The sequence below is a fragment of the Sparus aurata genome, chromosome 7 (genome assembly GCF_900880675.1).
Source record: "Sparus aurata chromosome 7, fSpaAur1.1, whole genome shotgun sequence".
NCBI classification, from domain to species: Eukaryota; Metazoa; Chordata; class Actinopteri; order Spariformes; family Sparidae; genus Sparus; species Sparus aurata.
In genome coordinates this window covers 14,049,112-14,073,143 of record NC_044193.1, presented here as the reverse complement: position 1 = coordinate 14,073,143, position 24,032 = coordinate 14,049,112, and the positions used below count along the sequence as shown (strand labels likewise).

The window sequence follows — 24,032 nt, the reverse complement described above, 5'->3', positions numbered from 1 at the left end:
CTTCCCCGAAATCTAATCATGTTCACTGATCAGCAGATGTTACATGGACAAAACATAAGGAAAAAGGACTAAAAATAAAGAATTTAGTGAGAAGACAGATCAATTTGATGCTTCAAGGGGAAGTTAGAGCTAACAATTGGTACACCCAATGTCTGTCTGCTAAGCTATTCACAAACAAGTGATGCTAACATTGCCATTGTGAACATTTTAAACAAACTGATTGTTTTAATACAGTGAAAGGGCATTTTGTGTATACACTGGGCCCAATTAAGACACATACTTCATCCAAAAAGAATAAATTAACGTGAATTTACCTGTTGGAAGGATGAAGTGGATCTCTCACTCGCTTCTTGGTCTGCAAAGGTTGAGTCAGGATCTGAACACTTGGTCTCTGCAACAAAACACACAATACAGTGTCAGACATATTCTGTACTATAAATCCTGATTAATTAATGAACAAATGATCATACTTGTTTCAGTGAGCAAAATTCACAGGAGGATGTAGGCTCGTTATGCAAAACTCTATAGGAACTGCTAACACTGTACAGCATCTGCTAGCCAACAATATGAGGACATCTAACACACACTCTACAGTCGATGGGTCAGACAATATGGGGACATCCCCTGAAACACACTCAAGTCATTCACAGCCTAAAACAATATGAGGACATGCAACACACACTCTACAGTTGTTGGGTCAGACAATATGGGACAACAAATGAAACACACTCAAGTCTTTCACAGCCTAAAACAATATGAGGACATGACGACTGATAACATATAGAATCCATGTTCCTGACTTCTAACTTCTTCTGTTTGTGTCAAAGAAAGCTCTAAACCCCACACTGATGTGAACGGAACTACTTCCCCAGAAATCCAATCATGTAAACTGATCAGCAGATGTTAAATGGACAAAAACATCAGGAAATGGACTTAAAATAAAGAATTTAGTGAGAATACAGATCAATCTGATGCTTCAAGGGGAAGTTAGAGCCAACAAATAGTACAGCTAATGTCTGTTGCTAAGCTATTCACAAACAAATAATGCTAACCTTGCTATTGTGAACATTTTAAACAAACTGATTGTTTTAATACAGTGAAAGGGCATTTTGTGTATGCACTGGGCCCAACTGAGACACATACTTAATTCTAAATAGAATAAATTAATGTGTAATTACCTGTTGGAAGGATGAAGTGGATCTCTCACACACTTCTTGGTCTGCAGAAGGTTGAGTCAGGGTCTGAACACTTGGTGTCTGCAACAAAACACAACAATACAGTGTCAGACATATTCTGTACTATAAATCCTGACTAATTAATGAACAAATGATCATACTTGTTTCAGTGAGCGAAATTCACAGGAGGATGTAGGCTCGTTATGCAAAACTCTATAGAAACTGCTAACACTGTACAGCATCTGCTACCCAACAATATGAGGACATGTAACACACACTCTACAGTCGATGGGTCAGACAAATGGGGACATCACCTGAAACACACTCAAGTCTTTCACAGCCTAAAACAATATGAGGACATTAACACACGCTCTACAGTCCTTGGGTCAACCCATGAGCACATCAACTGAAACACACTCAAGTCTTTCACAGCCTAAAACAATATGAGGACATGACGACTGAACACATATAGAGTCCATGTTCTTGACTTCTAACTTCTTCTGTTGGTGTAAAGAAAGCTCTAAACCCCACACTGATGTGAACGGAACTACTTCCCCAGGAATCCAATCATGTTAACTGATCAGCAGATGTGAAATGGACAAAAACATAAGGAAAAAGGACTAAAATAAAGAATTTAGTGAGAATACAGATCAATTTGATGCTTCAAGGGGAAGTTAGAGCTAACAATTGGTACACCAATGTCTGTCTGCCCTAAGCTATTCACAAACAAGTAATGCTAACATTGCTATGTGAACATTTTAAACAAACTGATTGTTTTAATACAGTTGAAAGGGCAATTTTGTGTATGCACTGGGCCCAACTTAAGACACATACTTCATCCAAATAGAATAAATTAACGTGTATTTACCTGTTGGAAGGATGAAGTGGATCTCTCACTCGATTCTTGGTCTGCAAAAGGTTGAGGTCAGGATCTGAACACTGGTCTTCTGCAACAAAACACAACAATGCAGTGTCAGACATATTCTGTACTATAAATCCTGATTAATTACTTAACAAATGATCATACTTGTTTCAGTGAACATAATTCACAGGAGGATGTAGGCTCGTTATGCAAAACTCTATTGAAACTGCTAACACTGTACAGCATCTGCTAGCCAACAATATGAGGACATCTAACACACACTCTACAGTCGATGGGTCAGACAATATGGGGACATCCCCTGAAACACACTCAAGTCATTCACAGCCTAAACAATATGAGGACATGTAACACACACTCTACAGTGTTGGGTCAGACAATATGGGGACAACAAATAGAAACACACTCAAGTCTTTCACAGCCCTAAAACAATATGAGGACATGACGACTGATAATATATAGAATCCATGTTCCTGACTTCTAACTTCTTCTGTTGGTGTCAAAGAAAGCTCTAAACCCACACTGATTGTAACGGATCTACTTCCCCAGAAATCTAATCATGTTAACTGATCAGCAGATGTTACATGGACAAAACATAAGGAAAAAGGACTAAAAATAAAGAATTTAGTGAGAATACAGAACAATTTGATGCTTCAAGGGGAAGTTAGAGCCAACAAATAGTACAGCCAATGTCTGTTTGCTAAGTTATTCACAACAAGTAATGCTAACCTTGATATTGTGAAACATTTTACACAAACTGATTGTTTTAATACAGTGAAAGGGCATTTCATGTATGCACTGGGCCCAACTGAGACACATACTTAATTCTAAATAGAATAAATTAACGTGTATTTACCTGTTGGAAGGATTGAAGTGGAGCTCTCACACGCTTCTTGGTCTGCAAAAGGTTTGAGTCAGGATCTGAACACTTGGTCTCTGCAACAAAACACAACAATACAGTGTCAGACATATTCTGTACTATAAAACCTGCCTAATAATGAACAAATGATCATACTTGTTTCAGTGAGCAAAATTCACAGGAGGATGTAGGCTCGTTATGCCAAACTCTATAGAAACTGCTTACACTGTACAGCATCTGCTACCCAACAATATGAGGACATGTAACACACGCTCTACAGTCGATGGGTCAGACAAATATGGGACATCACCTGAAACACACTCAAGTCTTTCACAGCCTAAAACAATATGAGACATATAACTCACGCTCTACAGTCCTTGGGTCAACCCATGAGCACATCAACTGAAACACACTCAAGTGTTTCACAGCCTAAAACAATATGAGGACATGACGACTGAACACATATAGAGTCCATGTTCTTGACTTCTAACTTCTTCTGTTGGTGTAAAAGAAAGCTCTAAACCCCACAGTGATGTGACGGAACTACTTCCCCAGAAATCCAATCATGTTAACTGATCAGCAGATGTGAAATGGACAAAACATAAGGAAAAGGACTAAAAATACAAGAATTTAGTGAGAATACAGATCAATTTGATGCTTCAGGGGAATTAGAGCCAACAAATAGTACAGCCAATGTCTGTTTGCTAAGCTATTCAACAAACAAGTAATGCTAACCTTGCTATTGTGAAACATTTTACACAAACTGATTGTTTTCATACAGTGAAAGGGCATTTTGTGTATGCACTGGGCCCAATTAAGACACATACTAATTCTAAATAGAATAAATTAATGTGTAATTACCTGTGGAAGGATGAAGTGGATCTCTCACACACTTCTTGGTCTGCAGAAGGTTGAGTCAGGATCTGAACACTTGGTGTCTGCAACAAAACACAACAATACAGTGTCAGACATATTTTGTACTATAAATCCTGATTAATTACTTAACAAATGATCATACTTGTTTCAGTGAACATAATTCACAGGAGGATGTAGGCTCGTTGTGCAAAACTCTATAGAAACTGCTAACACTGTCCAGCATCTGCTACCCAACAATATGAGGACATCTAACACACACTCTACAGTCGATGGGTCAGACAATATGGGGACATCACCTGAAACACACTCAAGTCTTTCACAGCCTAAAACAATATGAGGACATATAACACACGCTCTACAGTCCTTGGGTCAACCCATGAGCACATCAACTGAAACACACTCAAGTCTTTCACAGCCTAAAACAATATGAGGACATGACGACTGAACACATATAGAGTCCATGTTCTTGACTTCTAACTTCTTCTGTTGGTGTAAAAGAAAGCTCTAAACCCCACAGTGATGTGAACGGAACTACTTCCCCAGAAATCCAATCATGTTAACTGATCAGCAGATGTGAAATGGACAAAAACATAAGGAAAAAGGACTAAAAATAAAGAATTTAGTGAGAATACAGATCAATTTGATGCTTCAAGGGGAAGTTAGAGCCAACAAATAGTACAGCCAATGTCTGTTTGCTAAGCTATTCACAAACAAGTAATGCTAACCTTGCTATTGTGAACATTTTACACAAACTGATTGTTTTCATACAGTGAAAGGGCATTTTGTGTATGCACTGGGCCCAATTAAGACACATACTTAATTCTAAATAGAATAAATTAATGTGTAATTACCTGTTGGAAGGATGAAGTGGATCTCTCACACACTTCTTGGTCTGCAGAAGGTTGAGTCAGGATCTGAACACTTGGTGTCTGCAACAAAACACAACAATACAGTGTCAGACATATTCTGTACTATAAATCCTGACTAATTAATGAACAAATGATCACACTTGTTGCAGTGAGCGAAATTCACAGGAGGATGTAGGCTCATTATGCCAAACTCTATAGAAACTGCTTACACTGTACAGCATCTGCTACCCAGCAGTATGAGGACATGTAACACACACTCTACAGTAGATGGGTCAGACAATATGGGGACATCACCTGAAACACACTCAAGTCTTTCACAGCCTAAAACAATATGAGGACATGTAACACACGCTCTACAGTCCTTGGGTCAACCCATGAGCACATCAACTGAAACACACTCAAGTCTTTCACAGCCTAAAACAATATGAGGACATGACGACTGAACACATGTAGAGTCCATGTTCCTGACTTCTAACTTCGTCTGTTGGTGTCAAAGAAAGCTCTAAACCCCACACAATTGTGAATTGAACTAGAAATTATAATCAATAATTTTAATTTAATCTGTCTTTTTCATCTCCTAATACTTAACAGATCTTTTACTGTATAATCTATGAAGAGGATTTACTCACCAGAGCTCGCCATGGCCACTGAGATTCTCCATAGTCATAGGTTATTTCACTCTCTGCTTGGATGTCTTCAATAGCAAACAAGCAAAGATGAGGTTTACCATGGACTGTCAGCTTTTTCATTTTGCAGTTTGAGGACTTGTGGCCATCATTAACCAGCCGACCCAGTGAGTCATCTTCATGGGAGGCATCAATGCTAAACAAAGAAACATATTTAAGTTTTCTGCACTAAAACCATATTGTTGTAAGCACAGTTAATCTTGTATAGGCCTTTACTTACCACCATGAGCTACTGTTCCATTCAAAATCAAACAGGAAAACATTTTGCTTCTCTCTGTACTTTTTCTGCCGCTTGTCCCGTTCATATTGTGAAATCAACTCCCCACGGTACTCGACCACAAAGGATCCCTTTTCAATTGGTGCACAGGCAAATACACCACGTCCTAATACACAAAAGTTTACTGATAAGTGTCAAGTAATACAATCCAAATCAGGTTTATTAACTGCAGCTGATCAGGTATTCACAAAACATATGCAGAACAAACAAACATAAGACTTTTTAACAGTGAGAAAAAGATCTGAATGGTGTTTGGTGATGTCTGGAATTGATGATTAGGGCTGTAATCAATAAAATCACTTAATGTCCGTGTAAAGCAAATTCAGTCATTTTCTTGTAAACACATTAAATAGGTCATAAACGTATTTCCTTAAAACATGTAAAAAGCATTCAACCATTTAGAATTTAATTTTGGAGCCATGCTCACAAACTGTGTTTCAAAATTTCTGTGTTCAGGATTTAATGGACGGGTCAGAAATCATGGCAGCGTTACGTAACGTGGCCATGATTTGCATAAACCCGGCCCTGCTGCGGAAGTGGTAAAAATACATTCAGTGCATCAGCTTTGGTGGCTTTTCCGCTCGCTCTCGAGTCTTGGATAGCATCTCTTAGAATAGTTTGCAGCTAGCTAACCAGCTAAACAGTCATGTCTCCTCCACATGGCTGGTATATCTTTCCTGGATGCCACAGTGTGCAGGGTAACGACGTTCTTCGCTTATTTAAGTTTCCTAAGGATGACAACATAAGGAAACAGTGATTTTGTCAAGAGGAGCTACTGTGGAAAGTTTCAAATCACCACCATCACCCGTCTCTGCAGTGTCCACTTTACCCCCCTGATAGTTTCAGCAACTATCACCAGGTAAAGTCTGGATATCTGAAGAGTCCGTTGACGCTGGTCAGTGGGGCCGAACAGACCCTCTCCGTCCCCGGCTTGCATCCCCCAGTCCAGCCGACAACAGGTGCTCTAATCTACGCCACCGGCATTACGTGCCCGCCAGAGATTGTCAGTGTGTGCTTATGCATGTTATAAATATTGTACATTTGGGCAATTAAATGCATTTTGCTGAAGGTGCAAATCCTGAAAGTGATTTTACATTGTGCATCCTGTCATGCCCATGTAATGTTAGCAAATGTTATTGCATTCAATCATGACATGATTTGGCCTCATTCCCTGAGCGGAGTCCATCTGACAGCACAATGACAATCTACAGGTAATATTTAATGTACACCAATATAGCTATGACAAGGAATTATATGTAGACTGGGGTTTTACGTTTGTGTGTAATGTAAAACATGGACTGTGAGGAACGAGGCTGAGCACTATCAGTGTCTGACTCAGAGTCAGTTTCTGGCTCTGATGGCTCAAACAGGTCGGGCTGGGTCCGTCCGATGATGCTGCTAGCTTCCATTGTTACTGTAGGTTACGTCTTTGTAGAGCACACGGAGGAGGCTCCCCTCCCTACTTGGGTGTGGCTCCAGCGCCTCTAACTGACACGCCCCCAGCGTTTCACAGCAGAGAGAAGTGCTTGTTTTTCCATGATTTTGAGACCTAATTTTATATACTTGGCAATTTTTTTAATCTTTCAAATTTGGCTCAGTGGTCAATGACACATGTTTCTGTGGTGTGACAAACTCATAACACACATTTATTTCTGCTTTACACGGACTTTAAAAAATTATTATTAAAATAGATGGCAACAATTTCATTTGCAATTTGTTGTGTTGTGTGATTATGTTGTCATGATGTCTAGTAACGTTCACGCAGTAATCATCAGGAATGATATCGAACATACCTTTATAGTCATTGATCCACTGGACCTTTAAACAAGGCTTGTCACCTCCAGATAAAATAAACTGAGTAGCCTCAGCCTCAGGATGAAGTCTGGCTCTTCTTTTTGACATGCTCTTTACTTGGCCATATAGTCCTCAACCTGCAAACATCTACATGGGAAGATGACAAAAAGTCAATGAGACAAGTACAAAAAAAGACCAGTACTTATTTTGAATCAAAGTGGTATTATTCATAACTCCTTTGCTGATCAGGCTAATAGATCGGTGTAAATCCTGTGTAAATGTCATTAAACATTTAAAAAATTTAACAAATAATATTAACTTACCAAAGCACCAACAAAGCAACTTATAAGATAAATGCTACTATAAAATCATTATAAAACTGTACTCTACCTGTACTGATTAACTAATATCATCAATTTGTGTTAAATAGGAAAACATCATCTAAATTCCAGAAAAAATATCTTGTGCAAAAAAACCAAAAAAACAAACAACTTTGACTGTCTCTGCAGTTGAAGATGAAAACGTTTGTTTGGAGAATGGTACTTTAACTCAGGTTCGCATTGTTATGAACAGTTATATTTAGCAACAACTTCTACTATCTGATTTAAAGATTAAGCAAAAGTAATTAATTAATATTTATGATACATCCCCTCCTGTTGTTTGAGTCCACTGCTGTTTGATTTCCGTTTAGCTAATTGGCTAGCTACTTAACCACTTCACCTCATGAGGTGGGTGTCTAGCATCGACGTCTAAGGATTAAATATCTCCTGAGCACTAATGGTCCTTGATGTGCCGTTCACCAAGAGCTCCGCTGCGGACATATCAGTTTCAGAGGCTTTGCAATTATGTTTTCTAAGGCAGTTATTAGCCAACTTTACCTCATTAGGTGGGCGTCTTGCATTGCCGTCGAAGGATTAAATGTCTCCTGAGCTGAAGGTCCCGGATGTGCCGTTCGCCGAGATCTCCATCACGGGCGTATCCGTTCTATCGCCCAATCAGATGCAGCATCACTGACTGACTGATTGACTAACCATCCAACGCTGACCTGAAACGCGATCATTGTGTAAAGCTAGTTGCCAGCCGCAGTTGTATGATCAAACGGAAACAAAACTGAAACCCAGTATAAGACTGAACTGTGTATATAACTCTAGAGGGCTTTTATTTTGAAAGAAAGACATACAGGAAGTGGTTAATGCAGGAACTTCACCAGTCACGGACTTTCCTCGTCGTGTTTACAGTTGAAGCTCAGCAGCACGCACCGAAATTCAGGTAAGAACAATGTTTCTAAGTTGTTGAGAGTTGTTACAACAATGTTTTGCAAACTGCTGTTACAGTTAATTAGGTTCCGTTTGCATGGGAAACTGTTCTTAAACAACACTTAATAGGCATGTGAAAATGTCCTCATTTTTCGCATTGTCCAGATTGTGGTGTGTTATATAGGTGTGGGGTTTTAAAAATGTCCTAATTTGTCATACACAGTAGTATAATGTGTTGTTCTGAAGGATTTTACAGTTGCTCAGTAAATGAAGTAACTCAATTACTCACTTTTAATGACTAAATTAATTACAAAATGAAGCTGGCATTGTGTACTGTGCAGTTTTTAAAAGTGTTTTGATAGTTGTTAAACATCTGCACTTTACACAAGGCTATATTGTTAAAAGTATAAGGAAATTTTAATTTAAAATATAATTAATGAAGTGTTGGCTATGTCAATCAATACGTATAGGTACACAAAGGGAGGAGAGACTGACCCTGATGATGACCATATTGAACTGCATGAGAGCAGCAGTGGCAGGAACCTCCCAGTTCAACCTACTTTTGCTGTACCTAAAAGTTCCCAAGGTAGAATACTAATTAACTAAAAATGTTTCTAACCCACCATATAGCAATATGTGAATTGCTCTTTTATATTGCTTGCCTGCTGGAATGTTGTTGTCTCTTAGAACATTTTGAGTGACAGCAAGTAAAGCTTGACCATCTCAGTATGTTATTTCAAAGTTGTCAATGCTTAATGATCAAAACACAAGTACTACATTTACATTACTTTGGAGTATTTTATCATTGTACTTGACAGGACTGAAGAGCAATAGACTTTGACACACTCAAAGGGAAGGCCACACTACTCACAGGATGTCTGTAATAAAGTTCAATCTGTGTGAGCTCATGCTTCCTGCCTCAACCAGTGCAGTGGACTGTCCTTCATGGTAAACATATTTTCTGACTGCATTAACTATATAAAATGTATCTTACTTTTCAGAATGTAAACATTTGAATACAATAGGAAAAGGCTATGGATATAAACAACTGGTACGTGCTTGTTTGCTCATGGTCATTTACTGGCAGGCGTTGTTAAGTGCTAGTGGTTCTGTATTTCTGTTCAGTTAAGATATCTAAAGTGCTAACTTTACAGTTGGGACGCTGTGTAAAATGTAAATAAAAACAGGATGCAATGATTTGCCAGTCTCATAAACCGATTGTGGCGCTCTGCTCCCAGTGTTCCCATACCGTTATATTCTTTCTTTGAGCAGAGCCATCAGCACTTTGCTTTTCTTTTCCAACCAATTAACTTTCTTCATAGAGAAGATACTGCAGCACTTTCTGTGTTAATTGCTGGAATCTGTCCCTCAGGAATGTCTTCTGTCACTTGCAATACTCAAGCGTGATTTTGTATCCGAGCTGCCCTGAGCAGAGTTCTCCACACTGCATGAAAAGTGGGATATTTGGCAGTAAACAGCAATGTAAATTGCTGTGCAAGTTCACATTGACAACTCAGCTTCAGATTACTGGCCATTGGTCAACACTTTGAGGTGAAACCAGCTTATCTCTATCATAAGAACAGTGGATGATGCACTCCATTTGTGGTTGCTGTGGTGGTGGGCTGTTACTTAGACTACTTGTTCACTGGTGGCCATGTTCAACCAGCTTTCATTTGCAACATACAATCAGAAATCATCATTACTTTGATGCAAAATATGAAATCCTCTGTCAGTACTTTTGTTCCATGTGGACGACATGCGGCCCTCGTCCTCACTCAGTGCGGCCCGCGAGTCAATTTCCAAATATCAATAATTCACAGTGTCGACGGAAGGACCATCATGTAAACAATTAATGTTGATGAGAGATAGGTCTTCCGCCCGGATCACACCCCCCATACTTCCAGCCTCAAAAACACAAAGAACAAACATGTTCTATCCTTTTTAATTCAGGGCGTTAGTGGAGCCTGTTTTAAATGTCCACGCATGCTGTCCACGGCCTCTCCATGGACAACACCGGAGCACACTACAAGGATGAGCTCCGACTCTGACTGCCCATACACCTGGACGCCGCATACCTCGATCACGTGCATGGCCACAGTTTACCCTACACACGGCTCTCCTGTTTCCCCTTTCACGGACTCCTCGGCGTGTGTGATTACTCCTTCGAGCCTGCGTTCATCCGCAAAAGGAGCGGCGCTGCGTAAATGAAGTCCACGCGTGGCTGAGGAAGCACCTGCCGCAGGAGCTGGAAGACAAACAACTCAGCAAGGTGGAGACAAAGGTGGTTGAACGCAGGCTCTTAGGAGTGCACATGCCGAGGAGTCCGTCAAACGGGAAATAGGAGAGCTGTGTGTATGGCAAACTGTGGCCGTGCACGTGATCGAGGTGTGCGGCGTCCAGGTGTAAGGGCAGTCAGAGTCGGAGCGCATCCGTGTAGTGCGCTCCGGTGTTATCCAAGGAGAGGCCGTGATTAGCTGTTTGTTAACGCAGTGCTAACTTGAGCCAGTGTACAGGCGAAGTTGAGCGCACAGAAGGAGAGACTGAGAGCAAGAGCGAGCAGTCTGCAGCGCAGCCAGCAAGAGTTTGTGAGAGCGCAGAGGTTATAATGGCATCTTAAAATGCATAAAAGCAAACATACAAACACATTTATTGAGCACAGAATATATTTCTGTTTCCGCAAATGAAATGTATGTTTTACCCGGGGAAAATCATCTTCAAAATGTAATTTATGTTCAAGCAAAATATATTTTTCTGTGCTCAAAATCTCCCATTGCTCCTTCACGAATGTGGCACAAATATCAAGTCATAAATATGAAACATGTCATGGAATGGGAAGGCAGAGAGTAGAAATGCACATCAAACATGAATATTGTTTTGTTTTTTTATTATTGTTGCACTTTGTGCCTGTTATTTTTATTGAATGATGATTTTTCAGACATCATTGCACTGAAGTAATTGTATATCACTCATGAATGTGAATGTTTTGTCTCTGTGTTAAATTGGCTGATTGAATGATGGGGATACAGTATCCTACTGGTGGAAGTACAAGATTAAAATCTGGCCCTCGAGTATGAGGATAACATTTTTGTGGCCCTCTCTATCATTAAAGTTGCCCATCCCTGAACTAAATTAATCAATCATCATAACATGTACATGAACAATATATTGAGGGCACTTTAGATATGTTTACTGAACAGAACCACTAGTAATTACCTCACCTGCCAGTAAATGACCATGAACAAATAAGCATGTATGAGTTGTTTATATCCTTAGCCTTCTCCTATGCCGTTCAAATGTTTACATTCTAAAAAGTATATTTTATGTAGTTATTGCAGTCCAAACATTTCTATATGTTTACCATGAACGACAGTCCACTGCACTGGTTAAGGCAGAAAGCATGTGCTCACACAGGTTGAACTTAATTTGCCCTGTCAAATACAATTACAAAATACTGCAAAGTAATGTAAATACATGTACATGTAAACACATTCAAAATCAAGTAACAGAAATATCATGCAGAATGATGTATGTGCAGATTTTGATCCTTGAGGACTGTTTACATACATACACAAGTACATACACAAGCTCAAACGTACAGTTGTGGGAACAAGAGGAAAAACACAATTTTGATTTTTGAATTTCAGTATTGATCATGAGGATTAACTTCCACAGACTCATTTTGAAACTTTTTACATTTCCAGACATTTCTCAAACAAGAGCTGCTGGCCCTGCACAACAGATCCTGAAGACCTTCCCTCGCACTCAGCATGGTCAGCGTATTCAGCTTATACATTCTCACCTTGATATTGAGAACAATAACAACAATATCCAAGACTCTTATTAAGAATATAGAATGTTGTTGTTATTGTTCTCAATTGTACTGTGAGAATTTGAGAGTTTCTTATTCTGCCTAAGACTGATTACTATACAGAACACTGAGATGTTTACTGTACAGAGCTGAGCACTAACTATTGAATGAGAGTATATGATATTGTTGTTCACTGTGAGAATTTATGGTGCTGCTTATTAGGGTTGCAAAATTCCTTGAATGTTCAAAGTTGGAAACTTTCCATGTGAATTAAAGGGAATATATGAGAATTTATAGGAATTAACAGGAATAATGAGAAATTTGCAAAATTGCTGGTTAGCCTCTAACAAGGAATTTAAATGTAGTTAAAAAATATCTTGCTTATATCTTAGTTAAAACAACGAGATTTAATACAAATTCAGTTGAATTACTACCCTGCTCTGTGCATTCCTCAATCACATGCACAGCTAATTTCTAGAATCCTGCACACCCACAGCAGGACTATTGAAGCCACATTACTGCATGCAAGCTTAACAAGCGAATAAAAGTAAATCAGATATGCTAATGTGCTGGGGGAGTTGTACCAGGTATAGATTTTTGGAATACTGGCTGCCCAATAGTATGCCCTGAAATCCAGCAGAGCAAGGCCACCCTCATCCTTGGTTCTTTGCAAAATTGAGTACTTTGCCCTTGAAGTCTTTCCCGACCAAATGAAATGTGAAATGATCTTATCCAATTCTTTTAAAAAAGTTTTGGGCAGGTATATAGGTAGACACTGAAAAAGAAATAAACATTTAGGTAGGACATTCATTCTGATAGAATTGATTCTACCTAGAAGCAGCAATGGACTAAGTTATCTAAGAATTTGTTCATTGAGGTAGTGTCTGAAGAGGCTTCTGATTTATATAAATCAGAATAATATGAAGCAAAAATATTTATCTCGGTTGGGTCTGTAACTGAAGTTTGGGGGTTCTTACGAATTTGTGCAATGAATTGGGAAGAGGATTGATGTTCTAGTTGCCTTGCTAGTAACCGGTTAGCCGTGTTTCCATATTCATAATAAGTGCCCTTTGTACCCCTTAAAAGAAACTCCACTTTGTTTGTGGAAATGGGGTCAAATTCAGTCTGTAATTAAAGTCTCTCCATCTAGAGAGTGGGATTGGCTGAAGTGGAGTGTTGTCTGTCAATTTGAAGAGTTGTTTCCATCAGTTCAAGTTGTCTTTGTTTTTCACCCTTTCGTATCCTCGCTTTATATAAGATAATCTCTCCACATATTACCGAAGGTTTCCCACAGGAGAGAAGGTGATGTAGAGTCAGATTTGTTATTTTCGAGAAAGCGTGAAATCCTGTCAGAAATAAATCCACAAAATTTGTCGGATGATAATAGCCCAGTGTTTAATCTCCAGGTTGAGTGGCTTTTGGTTTTAGGGACTAGTTCCAAATCTAATAAGAGGGGGGCATGGCCTGAAATAATTATTCACATTGTTTCACTGAGGGTAATAAAATCTTATCAAGAAAAAAGTAGTCTATTCAAGGGTATGTTTGATGAACCTGGGAATGAAATGAAAACTCTTTCGCTGTTGGGTGGAAAAAACGCCGCACGTCCACACTGCCAATTTGATCTGTGAATACAGACACACATTTAGCTGCTTTGGATTGAGTTAGTTTTCTTGAACACAATCTGTCAAGTGTGGGATTGACAGATAAGTTAAGATCCCCTCCAAAGATGAGTTGATTGTATCTAGGCTTGGAATGGATAAGAATAGGGAAGTCATAAAATTAGGGCAGTCCCAGTTGGGGGCATAAACACAAACCATAATAACAGGAGTTTGGAACAGCACACCAACGACAATAATATAACGGCCATTGGGATCAGATATGACCTGTTCTGATAAGAACTGTACTTGCTTGTGCAGAAAAATAGCTGTGCCTCTTGAGCAACTATTGAAGTTGGAGTGGAAAACCTGTCCAACCCAGGGTTTTCGTAGTCTGGTGTGGTTGCATAGACGAAGATGGATTTCTTGTAGAAACGCAATGTCTGTTTTCACACTCTTAAGGTGTGAAAGTACTTTTGTCCTTTTAATAGGTCCACCAAGTCCCCTGACATTCCAGCTCATGAGCCTGATGGTTTGTAACATGTCTTTCTGGCTTATGTCAGTCATGGAATCAGTGCCAAAATATCAATCCTCCAAGTGCTCTGATGATATGGTGCCTTAGCTGAGTCATTTCAGTACTTTTAAGCAAAGTAGCAACAACATATACAGTGCCATCGTGAGAGTCTAAGGAAAAAACGAACACTCCTCTACCAAAGATATTCAAAAAAAGAGAAAAGGCAGATGTCCTTAGTGACACCTTCAAGTTCAAAAGAAACTTACATATTTGTCCTAACCTCATCTTTAACACTGATGAGCATGCAGGAACTACTGCTTTACACAACCGATTGAGTTGATAGGAGTTTGCTTCCTTTTCAGCTGTGAAAATGTGTACACCTCTGATTTACCATTTGACAGCGTAAAAACCTTAGTGTACCAGTTTTCCGTACTTAACAAAAACCAATTGTGCTCTTCATAGGAAATCTTTGGACTAATGTTTAACAGCACAGTCAAATCCTACCAGGCAGACCAGTCTGCCTATAACTTCAGTCCAGTTTTCATAGAGCACCAAAAAAGTTAAAGGAGATGTGTAAAGAGACGTTATGTTTTCACTTACTGCTGAGATCACAGTAGAAACGCTCTACTTCATCCATGGAGTCAAATATGCGACGGTGACCCGTAACCGCGCCGGGTATATCAACCCGAAGCGTATCCCATCCTTATAAAGGAGAGACTTAAATTTGTTGAATGATGCCTGTTTCTTGGTGAGTGAGGTGCTGAAATTCTCAAAGATCCTTATGGGATAACCCTGGTAGGAGATGCTCTGTGTTTTCTTCACCCATAGCAGCACTCGCTCTTTCTGGATGTGTCTGTGAAAGCGTACAACAATGGGCTGGGAACCCTGTGCTGGCTTCGGCCCCAGACTGCGGTGAGCTCGGTCCAGTTCAAAGCTAGTATCCAGTAAAGCATCTCCAGTCACCTCCCTGAACAGCGTAGTCATGAAGAGCCGAGCATCAGTCCCCTCCGCTCCCTCTTGGATGCCAATCACAAGGAGATTCTGCCGTTTGGATCATGAAACCAAGCTGCCAGCTGTAGCTTTTCATTCATCTGATTGGTGGTCTCCACCTTGGATTTTAGTGTGGCCACTTCGCGCTGCAGAATCGTCAGGTCACCTGAGTGGGAAGTGAGGGTTGTTTCCATTGCGGAGATGGTAGCTGTGTGTGAGGCTATGGTATCAGCGATCTTTTGGAGAGATGCTTTGATAGGAGCCATGGCAGTATTCAGGGAGGTGGTGAGCTGTTACATCGTTGAGTATTTTCTCGAGTTCACCGATGAGCATGTCCAGTGTTAACGGTTGGGCTCCAACTGTTGCTACACTGCTAGCATCTGCCTTGCTAGCGTCTTTATAGTGCGGGCTGAAGTGTTGAGTCAGCTGAGGCTGGCTTTTGCCACGGTTCCCGTGGGATTTACTTATTTCAGCTTCAAAAATGTTACACCGCAAAGAAAATAATTCAAAAAGTCTGAGTGTTATATTTATGCTTGCTTATGACAGAGTTTGTATGAATTACCCCGCATTTCCCATTAATTCCCATTTATTCACATGGTAAGTTTCCAATTTGGAATTTCCAAAATTCCCCAGTTTAACTTCCCATGGAAAGTTCCCAGAAATGTTTCCACCCCTTTGCAACCCTACTGCTTACTGTGCGTTAACACTTGTTTACTACAGAGTTGAAGAGTATTGATTATAATTATTAAAAATGTAATAATTCTAATAAATATTGCATATATGATTATTGCCAGTGCTTTAAATAGTGTTGTTCCTTCACAATACATTGCACCCACTTAACCTGCCTTAGGCTACTGTTGGTGATATTACTTATTGCACCTAAGACCCAGATGTTGATGATAATTATTATTATTATTATTATTATTATTTGACTCTTATTGTATGGAATATGTGTATTGCAGTAGTGCTTCAAATGTGTTAGTGTGTCCGAACAAAGTGACATATGAGGACCCGCAGAGTGACGTCACTGAAAGTGTGTTAAAAGTGTGTTAACTTCCAAAACTGGCCACTAGTTGGCGTACTCAAAGATGAGCAAAAATGCTAAACACACTTACACACTTAATTTCTTAAAATTGTGATGTTTTAGTACATTGGAGATTTTTGGTCTGGGAGCATGTTAGGGGGGTCTAGAACACTGTAGAGAGCTCAGAAAAATGAGGACGTCAAAAATGTCCTCATTTTTCCGAGTGTCCTGATAGTGAAGGTGTGTTATCATAAAATTGTCCTGATTTGTCATGAAAACAAGTACACACACACACACACACACACACACACAGGAACAGCCATCAGCAGCAATTTGGGGTTCAGCATCTTGCCCCAAGGACACTCTGACACGCAGCTGGAAATCCAATAAGCGACCCTCCGCTTGGTGAGCAACCCGTTTGACCTCCTGAACCACTCTTGAGACGCTACTTAAGCAGTTGCCAGAAACCTGTAACTCTGGAGGAGATGTCAGCTCTGAGGGGGTACAACTTTATCAAATGGTAAAGCGGGTGTTATTACTTGGTAAGCTGTACGAAACTTGGCTTTCTTTTTCAGCACGGTTATGACTGACTGCCACTTCCCACCATGCGCTTTCCTTTTTTTTTTTTTTTTTCTTTTTCTCTATGTGCCATTTGTCTTTGTTTCCAGATCCCCTCATGCATGATACAATACATCACAACTTTCCCATTTGGCTCCTTGTCTGGAGAAGATTTTTATTGCTCCTTTAGCTGTTAAAAAGTGGCATTTACTCGGGGGGGGCTTACGGTGTGAGCAAGCTCGGTTAATACCACCATAAATAACCTTGTCACACCCCGTCAGGTAAACTCCACTCAAGGATAGTGGCAGAGGCAGGCTGGCCTGTGAGTCAATAGGAAGCATCATGCGAGACTGCACGGCCACCATCAGTAAAATGTCAAGATCACTGATCAGAAACTGAGACGCGCCGCCGAACAACGAGTCTCTGCTTCCGCCGTGTGTTTTGGATCAATGCTCGCCACAGCAGTCAGAGTTCCCGATGAGCAAATTCCTCAAAACTTGTGATGAGAGGAGAAACGTCTGTATCCGCAGACGTCTTGGATGTTCCGGATCACAAGACAACTCTGGACGTTAAATCTGAACACATCACTGAAGTCTCGCGCAGAGCTACACTGGGTGTACTTGAGAATATATTGGGGCGACGTTTACAATATTCAACAGAACAAATTCATGATTCATTGATGCACTTCCATCAGGCATCACACAGCATGTGGTCACCCCAATACCGTCCATCACTGTGCCGCTACAGTTGAGGGCGTTGGTGTTCAAATGAGCTGAGAGAACAATACTTTCTGTCACGGCAGTGGTAAAAACAAAACAAAAAATAGTTAAAATTAAAAACAATGCTCACACAAAATCAAAATATCAATCCAGAGATTTCAGTTTTAACACGAGGAACTGTGAAAATATGAAAACATGGAGACTTGTTCTAGTGAGTTACAGAACTTTTTAGGATGTGCTGATGTTCCTACAACGCATCCTGTATTCAGGTTTCAACATGTGATAGGACAGAAACACAGGCTGCTGCCTTGTCAAAAAAAACAGACATTTGACTGTAAATAACTCAGATAAAGGTCATTTTGAAACTTGTGAAAAAACAACAAGTAGAAAAGAAATGTGGGACAACTCACCAGCTGTAAAGTGCAAATAAAGATGAGAGTGCATCGTCCGCTGCAGCAGCCCATTGTGTCAGCGGGGGAGAACGTGACTCTGAGCCGGTTGGGAGAGGACTTGAGAGGGGTGAGGAGGGGAGGGTGGTGGGGGAGAAGCTCTCAACGTGCCGACCAGACTCAGTCCTGATACGAACACCGGCGTCCCATTCTCCTCCTGCGCTCCGGTGTCTCTCCTCTGAGCCTAAATAATAATTAAAAAAAAAAAAACGCGCGGCAGGATGGTACCGGCTGCTGCTTCTTCTGCTGCTCTCGGTGTGTTGTGTCTGCCTGCGCTCCAGCTGGCCGGTCGCACTTGAGGTGACTGACTGACTGGGTGGGTGGTTGCGAGCCGGTGTGTAAAAGGAGGAGGAGGAGGAGGGAAGGAGGGAGGAAGGGAGGGAGTGGTGGTGGTTGTGGGGTAGTCAACCGAGAAGGGGGGGGGGGGGGGGGGACTGGGATGTGGCTGGCTGAGGGGCGTCAACTGGTCGAAACAGAAGCAGACGAGGACGAGCGCAGAAAATATTTCAATTTATTGCCATGGTGACCGAGCGCGATGACAGCGCGCCAATTAAGACGGCTTGGTAGCAGTTAGAAATGACAGAGAAAGTGGGTAAAAAAAAAAAATAATACAATTCCGGCTGTTTATTTGAGGGGAAACGTAACATCTCCACGCTGGTGTTTGTAAACTAATGTCTCTTTTCGGACGTTTGTGAGCGCGCGTTCGTTCGGGAGGGCCACCGGGGTAAATGACGCTGCCGCCTCTGGTGGACAACAGGCGCCATCTTGTGTCCATAGGGCGAAGCGCGCTTTTAAAAACAGCCCATTAGAATACAGGCACATTATTCAAAATGGAAGCCAAATTTCATCTCAGTTATGTGATTTTTTTTTTTCTCCCCTTAAATTTTGCACGATGTCCTCCCGCGTTGAACGAGACGGTTTGAGTGATTTTACAGCTCATGATTAAAATATTACAGACACTGGGCACACCCGTTTAAATGATCATCCCTCCCTCACTATTTTATTCACTTTATAACCCCCCTTTTCTTCTTCTTCTTCTTCTTCTTCTTCTTCTTCTTCTTTTTCTTCTTTACCCCCCTCTTCTCTCCCAGTCCTCCTTGGCCTGGCTGCTCTCCTCACAGACCCCCTTTTGTTTGGATCTCCATTTGCCTTCTGGGAAGCCACCACTCGGTATGATTTATAATAGAAAAGATCTTAAAAGCAACTCTCTCTGCTCAGTCACCCTCCTCCTCCTCCTCCTCTTCTCTCACGGAGGCAGGTCCCACCTCCCTCACTCTCTCTCTCTCTCTCACTCTCTCTCTCTCTCTCCTCCTCACCACCAGCTTGATGAATGTTTTACGCGTCTGCGGGCTGAGTGAGGGAACACTTCACATCTCATTTCATCACACATACACACACACACACACTCCTCCGCTCTGCTCCTTTAAAGTGCCGCTCCTCTCTCCTCTTTCCTCGACCGTCCCACGCCGCCCTGCCCACCTGCGTCCAGCCGGCCGGGGCCCGGGAGGAGCTCCTCCTCCTCCTCCTCCTCCTCCCCATCTCCAAAAATAACCTAGGGGCATTAATGGAAAATGGCAGCAGGCACGAATGAATTTGGCTTTTTTTTGGGGGGGGGGGGGGGGGCCTTTTCTTTCATCACTAAGGCCTAACTAAATAAACATCTGATCAGTTTGAAGCAGCTCGAGCATACCATACTATACCATACATCCATACAAATGTCCCCCCACCAGCCTCAGTTCTCTAGGTTTAATGATCTATGGTTTATCTTTTGATCCACTCACGTTCTTCCAGTCATTCATTGTCTCGGATGCATATTCTTAATCCACACTGAGTCATTTACGCAATCTGTGCATGTTCAGGTCATCCTGCAGCTGTTACTTTTGCGAGTGTGATTTCAAGACTTTTTTTTTGTTAAGGAAAACTTATCAACTCTATTCAATCCAGATTTTATGACAATATACATGCTATGCTTCTTTTTGACCAAACAATACCAGCTCAAGATTTGTATCTACATTTACATTTAGGGCATTCAGCAGACGCTTTCGTCCAAAGCGTCTTGAGGTAAGTACATTTGTCAAACCGCAACACATCACTGTTGATGAAGTAAAGGTAAAAGGTAAAAGGAAGTAAAGTGAGAAAGTAAAAATAGAAACAATTTTCGATCCGGTTACTCGCTTTCTTGCACTTTTTTTTTTTTTTTAACACCATCTTCATCAGCAGATGGAGAGTTGTCCCCTCAAGGTCCTCCTCCCACCTGTACCAAAAGAAAGAAAGTGATGATAAGTTCTTAAAGGATAAGTTCACCCAAAAAAAAAAAAATGTCTCATGTGTATTCCAAGTCTCCTGAAGCCCCAGCATCCTAAATTCATCTGTAAAAAAGAGTCATTTACACAGTCTTTGCACCCGTTACGGACTGTGTGTGCGCAAACACTTATAACTCACCAGCTTAAGTGATATTTTAGCTTTAGAAAGAATGTAAATAACGTCTTTTCATTTCAATTTGGGTTCATCGGCCTTCTGAATGACTTGGATTATGCTGGACAAACGGAGTCATTTTATGTATTTTTCAGTTGTATTTACATTTGAAAACAAGTCCCTATCTATTTCAGTTGTTTGGTTATTTAGCTGTTTGGCTGTAAAGCTCCCAAACATATATTTTGTGTGAGGTATAAAATGTTCCGTGGGCATGGGGGTTAGTAGCTAATGACTAAATATACATGTTTGGTTGAACTTTTCCTTTAAGATGAATGATGAAAACTTAACAGCTAAAGAGCCAGCATGCCAAGACTGATGAGAAAGACAGTGGAAAGTGTGAAAATATAAAAAAAAAAACGTTTGGAAAAAGCTATGCTAGCATTTAGTGTTTTTTGACACACACGCTTCAGATTCTATTCCTGTAGTTCCAACAACCGAAGCTCATATTGTGTGAAAAATGTAAAAATCCAGAACGCGGTGTTTTCACGCTATATTAGATGTCTTGTTCATGATTCTGACACACATTTCATACCAAAATCCAGGATAATACATTTGCTATTTTTGGAAATATTTAGCTACAACTTGTAAGACTCCTGTGGGGGAGGGGTTACACTGAAAGCCTGGCTACACAACCTGACACACCAATGGGTCGACATGCTTTTTAATGTAGGAACCATTTTTCTTGTGTTTAGTCGAGTGGCATTAACCAATTTGTCGGTGACAGATGACATGTTTCACTGTTAACACATCGAGCCAGTGAGTGCCAGAGCCTCTCAGTGACCGCCCTGCACTTCTTGCACGCATAAGGCTCGCTCATTCACAACTGCATTTCTTATGAGGACATGTTTTTCCTTGAATGTATGTCATAAAAATGTCTGCATGTGCATGTGTGTCGGGTGGGCGGATGGGGGGGAGAGAGTGAGACTGAGAGAGGAGAGGAGAGAGAGAGCCAGGGCTGAAATAAGGTCACCGTTAAGAGTTCTATTGGAAGCCTTGATGGAGGTTCTCCTTGTGTTCCCGTTTTTGCCCAACACCTCCTTATCGACTCACTCCGTGCCTATGTGTGTGTGTGTGTGTGCATGTGTGTGTGTGTGTGCGTGTGTGTGTGTCCAGAACACTTCTTTCATGACAAGTGTGTCCAAGCCCTCCGGGGCCGCTGTTCTCCACAAAGACACTAATGTGAAGTGACAGGACAGCCAGTGGTGCGCCGCTCTGAGGGGACCTGCATTGTGGAGAAGACCCAAGAGTATGCCTCGTAGTGGACAACAATGGGGGGGGAGACCTCAAAAGGACAAGGCCTTTCTCTCTTTGAAAAGCGTCCTGGGCTGTCACTTCTCGTTCCCACTCCCTCTTTCTTTCTCTCCGTTTTTCTTTTCCCTCCTCTTTTTTTTTCTCTTCTTGTCTAGTTTTTTGGGCATCAAAACCCCCCCTTGGTTTAAAAAAAAAAAATAAAAAATCTCCACAGCAGCAGATGCAAGAGTGGTCGGTTTCATTATCAGCTCGCAGCCATTTCCTCATTCGCGAGGCTGACATGTGAGACGTGTGAGCAAAACTGCCTTGTGTCCTTTTCTTACACTTACAGCAGCCCGAATCCCCAGAATCATTGTGGTTTGCAACAGTAGTCGTCATATGCGACAGGCTCGCTAAAGATGGCATTACTCAGGCTGAAATACCGCGTGTCACCCGGGGAGAGCCGCTGTGAGTCACACCAACAGCACAGGATATTTTGCATCTTTACGACTGGAACCTTCTGTGGCGAATAACACATCAAACCCTAACCTTAAATAAGCAACATCAGCACCTCCCCTCAGCTCCACAGGGACATCTATCAACTCAAAAAACTACACTACCCTGCTGCAAATTACAGCCACCGCTGGCTGTCTGACAAGCGTATGAATGCTTTCTTTATTTAGGCCCACGCTCATAAAAGTTTAAGATTGTGCGTGTGCCCTTGGAGGCAGAGTCTCAGCGGACGTTTCCTCGCCATTTTTTGCCAAGAAGGAAGTTCCAGACTCAATGGAGAATAAATACAGAGGCTATTATGAGGAGCATGTCAATAATTCATCATGGGATTATGCTTTGGTGAGGAAATAATGGTCCCCAGAATCATATTTCTGAACAGTCGGTGTCACTCTGAAGCTGGCCGCTTGGGGGCGCTCGCCTGTGAGGTCGGATTTAATTGAATGGGTGCTTTCACGAGGTGCGTCAAGCCGGATACAACATGGAAAGGACACGGGAAGTTGGGTAGCTCTCCTTAAAAATAAAAGCATACTATTGGGTGACGCTGTTGCAGATGGACCTATGGGTCTGGCTTTCTTCTGTGCTGTATTTAACGAATGTAATATCATAATCTCAACTATATTGAGATTATGTGCAGTCTTTGGTCTAGATGTATATCCGATTGGAGAAAAGGACCAAAAGAAAGATGGGAAACTCAGGCAGATCAGCCACTGACCTGACTTAGATCCACATTAAGCCTGTTTGTGAGACAAACACGACCACATCTGGTTCAAACTATATAAAAAAAAATAAGAAATGAATCAGAAAGAAAGAACATTTTAAAAGTTGAAAAACATATCAAAATCCACTTTCTTCATATCAAATATGTCCTATACATTCATGAAAGCTAGGATATTACGCAGACTGTGCCAGTAATCCAAGATTTACTCCAAGCATACATTTCGATTTTAATGTGTAGACCTAATAAGAGGCAGTGGTTACACATCCTATTGTGTGGTACTTATAATTGACCTGAAAGTAGTTCATACTGTATATTAGCACATTCTATCTTCAAACAGAGTTCTGAGGACCTGATTTTCCTCTGAGAACAGCTTGTTTATTCAGTTACGGAAAAATCATTCATGATAATAGTTTGAAAGTCTTCTACAAAACTACACGGTGCATATGCACAGAAGGAAATTTACCATGCTCCATAGTCCGCCTAAAACCGACCTAAAAACAGATTAACATACGTTCTTTAATCATCTCTCCTCAATAGGCCATAAAAAGATGATGACTCTGTTACCTGATGATCTTGTTATGAATGAATGAACAAATAGAAATGTATTTTCGACGTGAAAACAAAACAAAAAGTTGAATTAGTTCAACAAATAAGCAGGATAAAATAAAAAAAGCATGTTACAAAGTATGTTCTATTGACAAGCAATCACAATTCAATGTACTATATGTACAATTAATAAATAAAAACATAAATATATTTACATTCAC

The 24,032-nt window shown here is 40.9% G+C and overlaps 1 protein-coding gene across 3 annotated transcripts in view; it reads right to left on the bottom strand.

Annotated features, from left to right (window-relative positions):
* Positions 1-18,735, bottom strand: part of nkain4 (sodium/potassium transporting ATPase interacting 4) — a 69,721-nt gene extending 50,986 nt beyond the window's left edge. Inside the window, exon 1 of one of the 3 annotated variants that reach the window (XM_030424058.1) lies at positions 18,291-18,735. In XM_030424058.1, the coding sequence (XP_030279918.1) occupies positions 18,291-18,344 (54 nt within the window). In that variant the 5' untranslated portion in view covers positions 18,345-18,735. The remainder of the gene's footprint in view (positions 1-18,290) is intronic. The other 2 variants (XM_030424057.1, XM_030424059.1) reach the window with 2 other exon arrangements.
* Between the last annotated feature and the right edge of the window lie 5,297 nt (positions 18,736-24,032).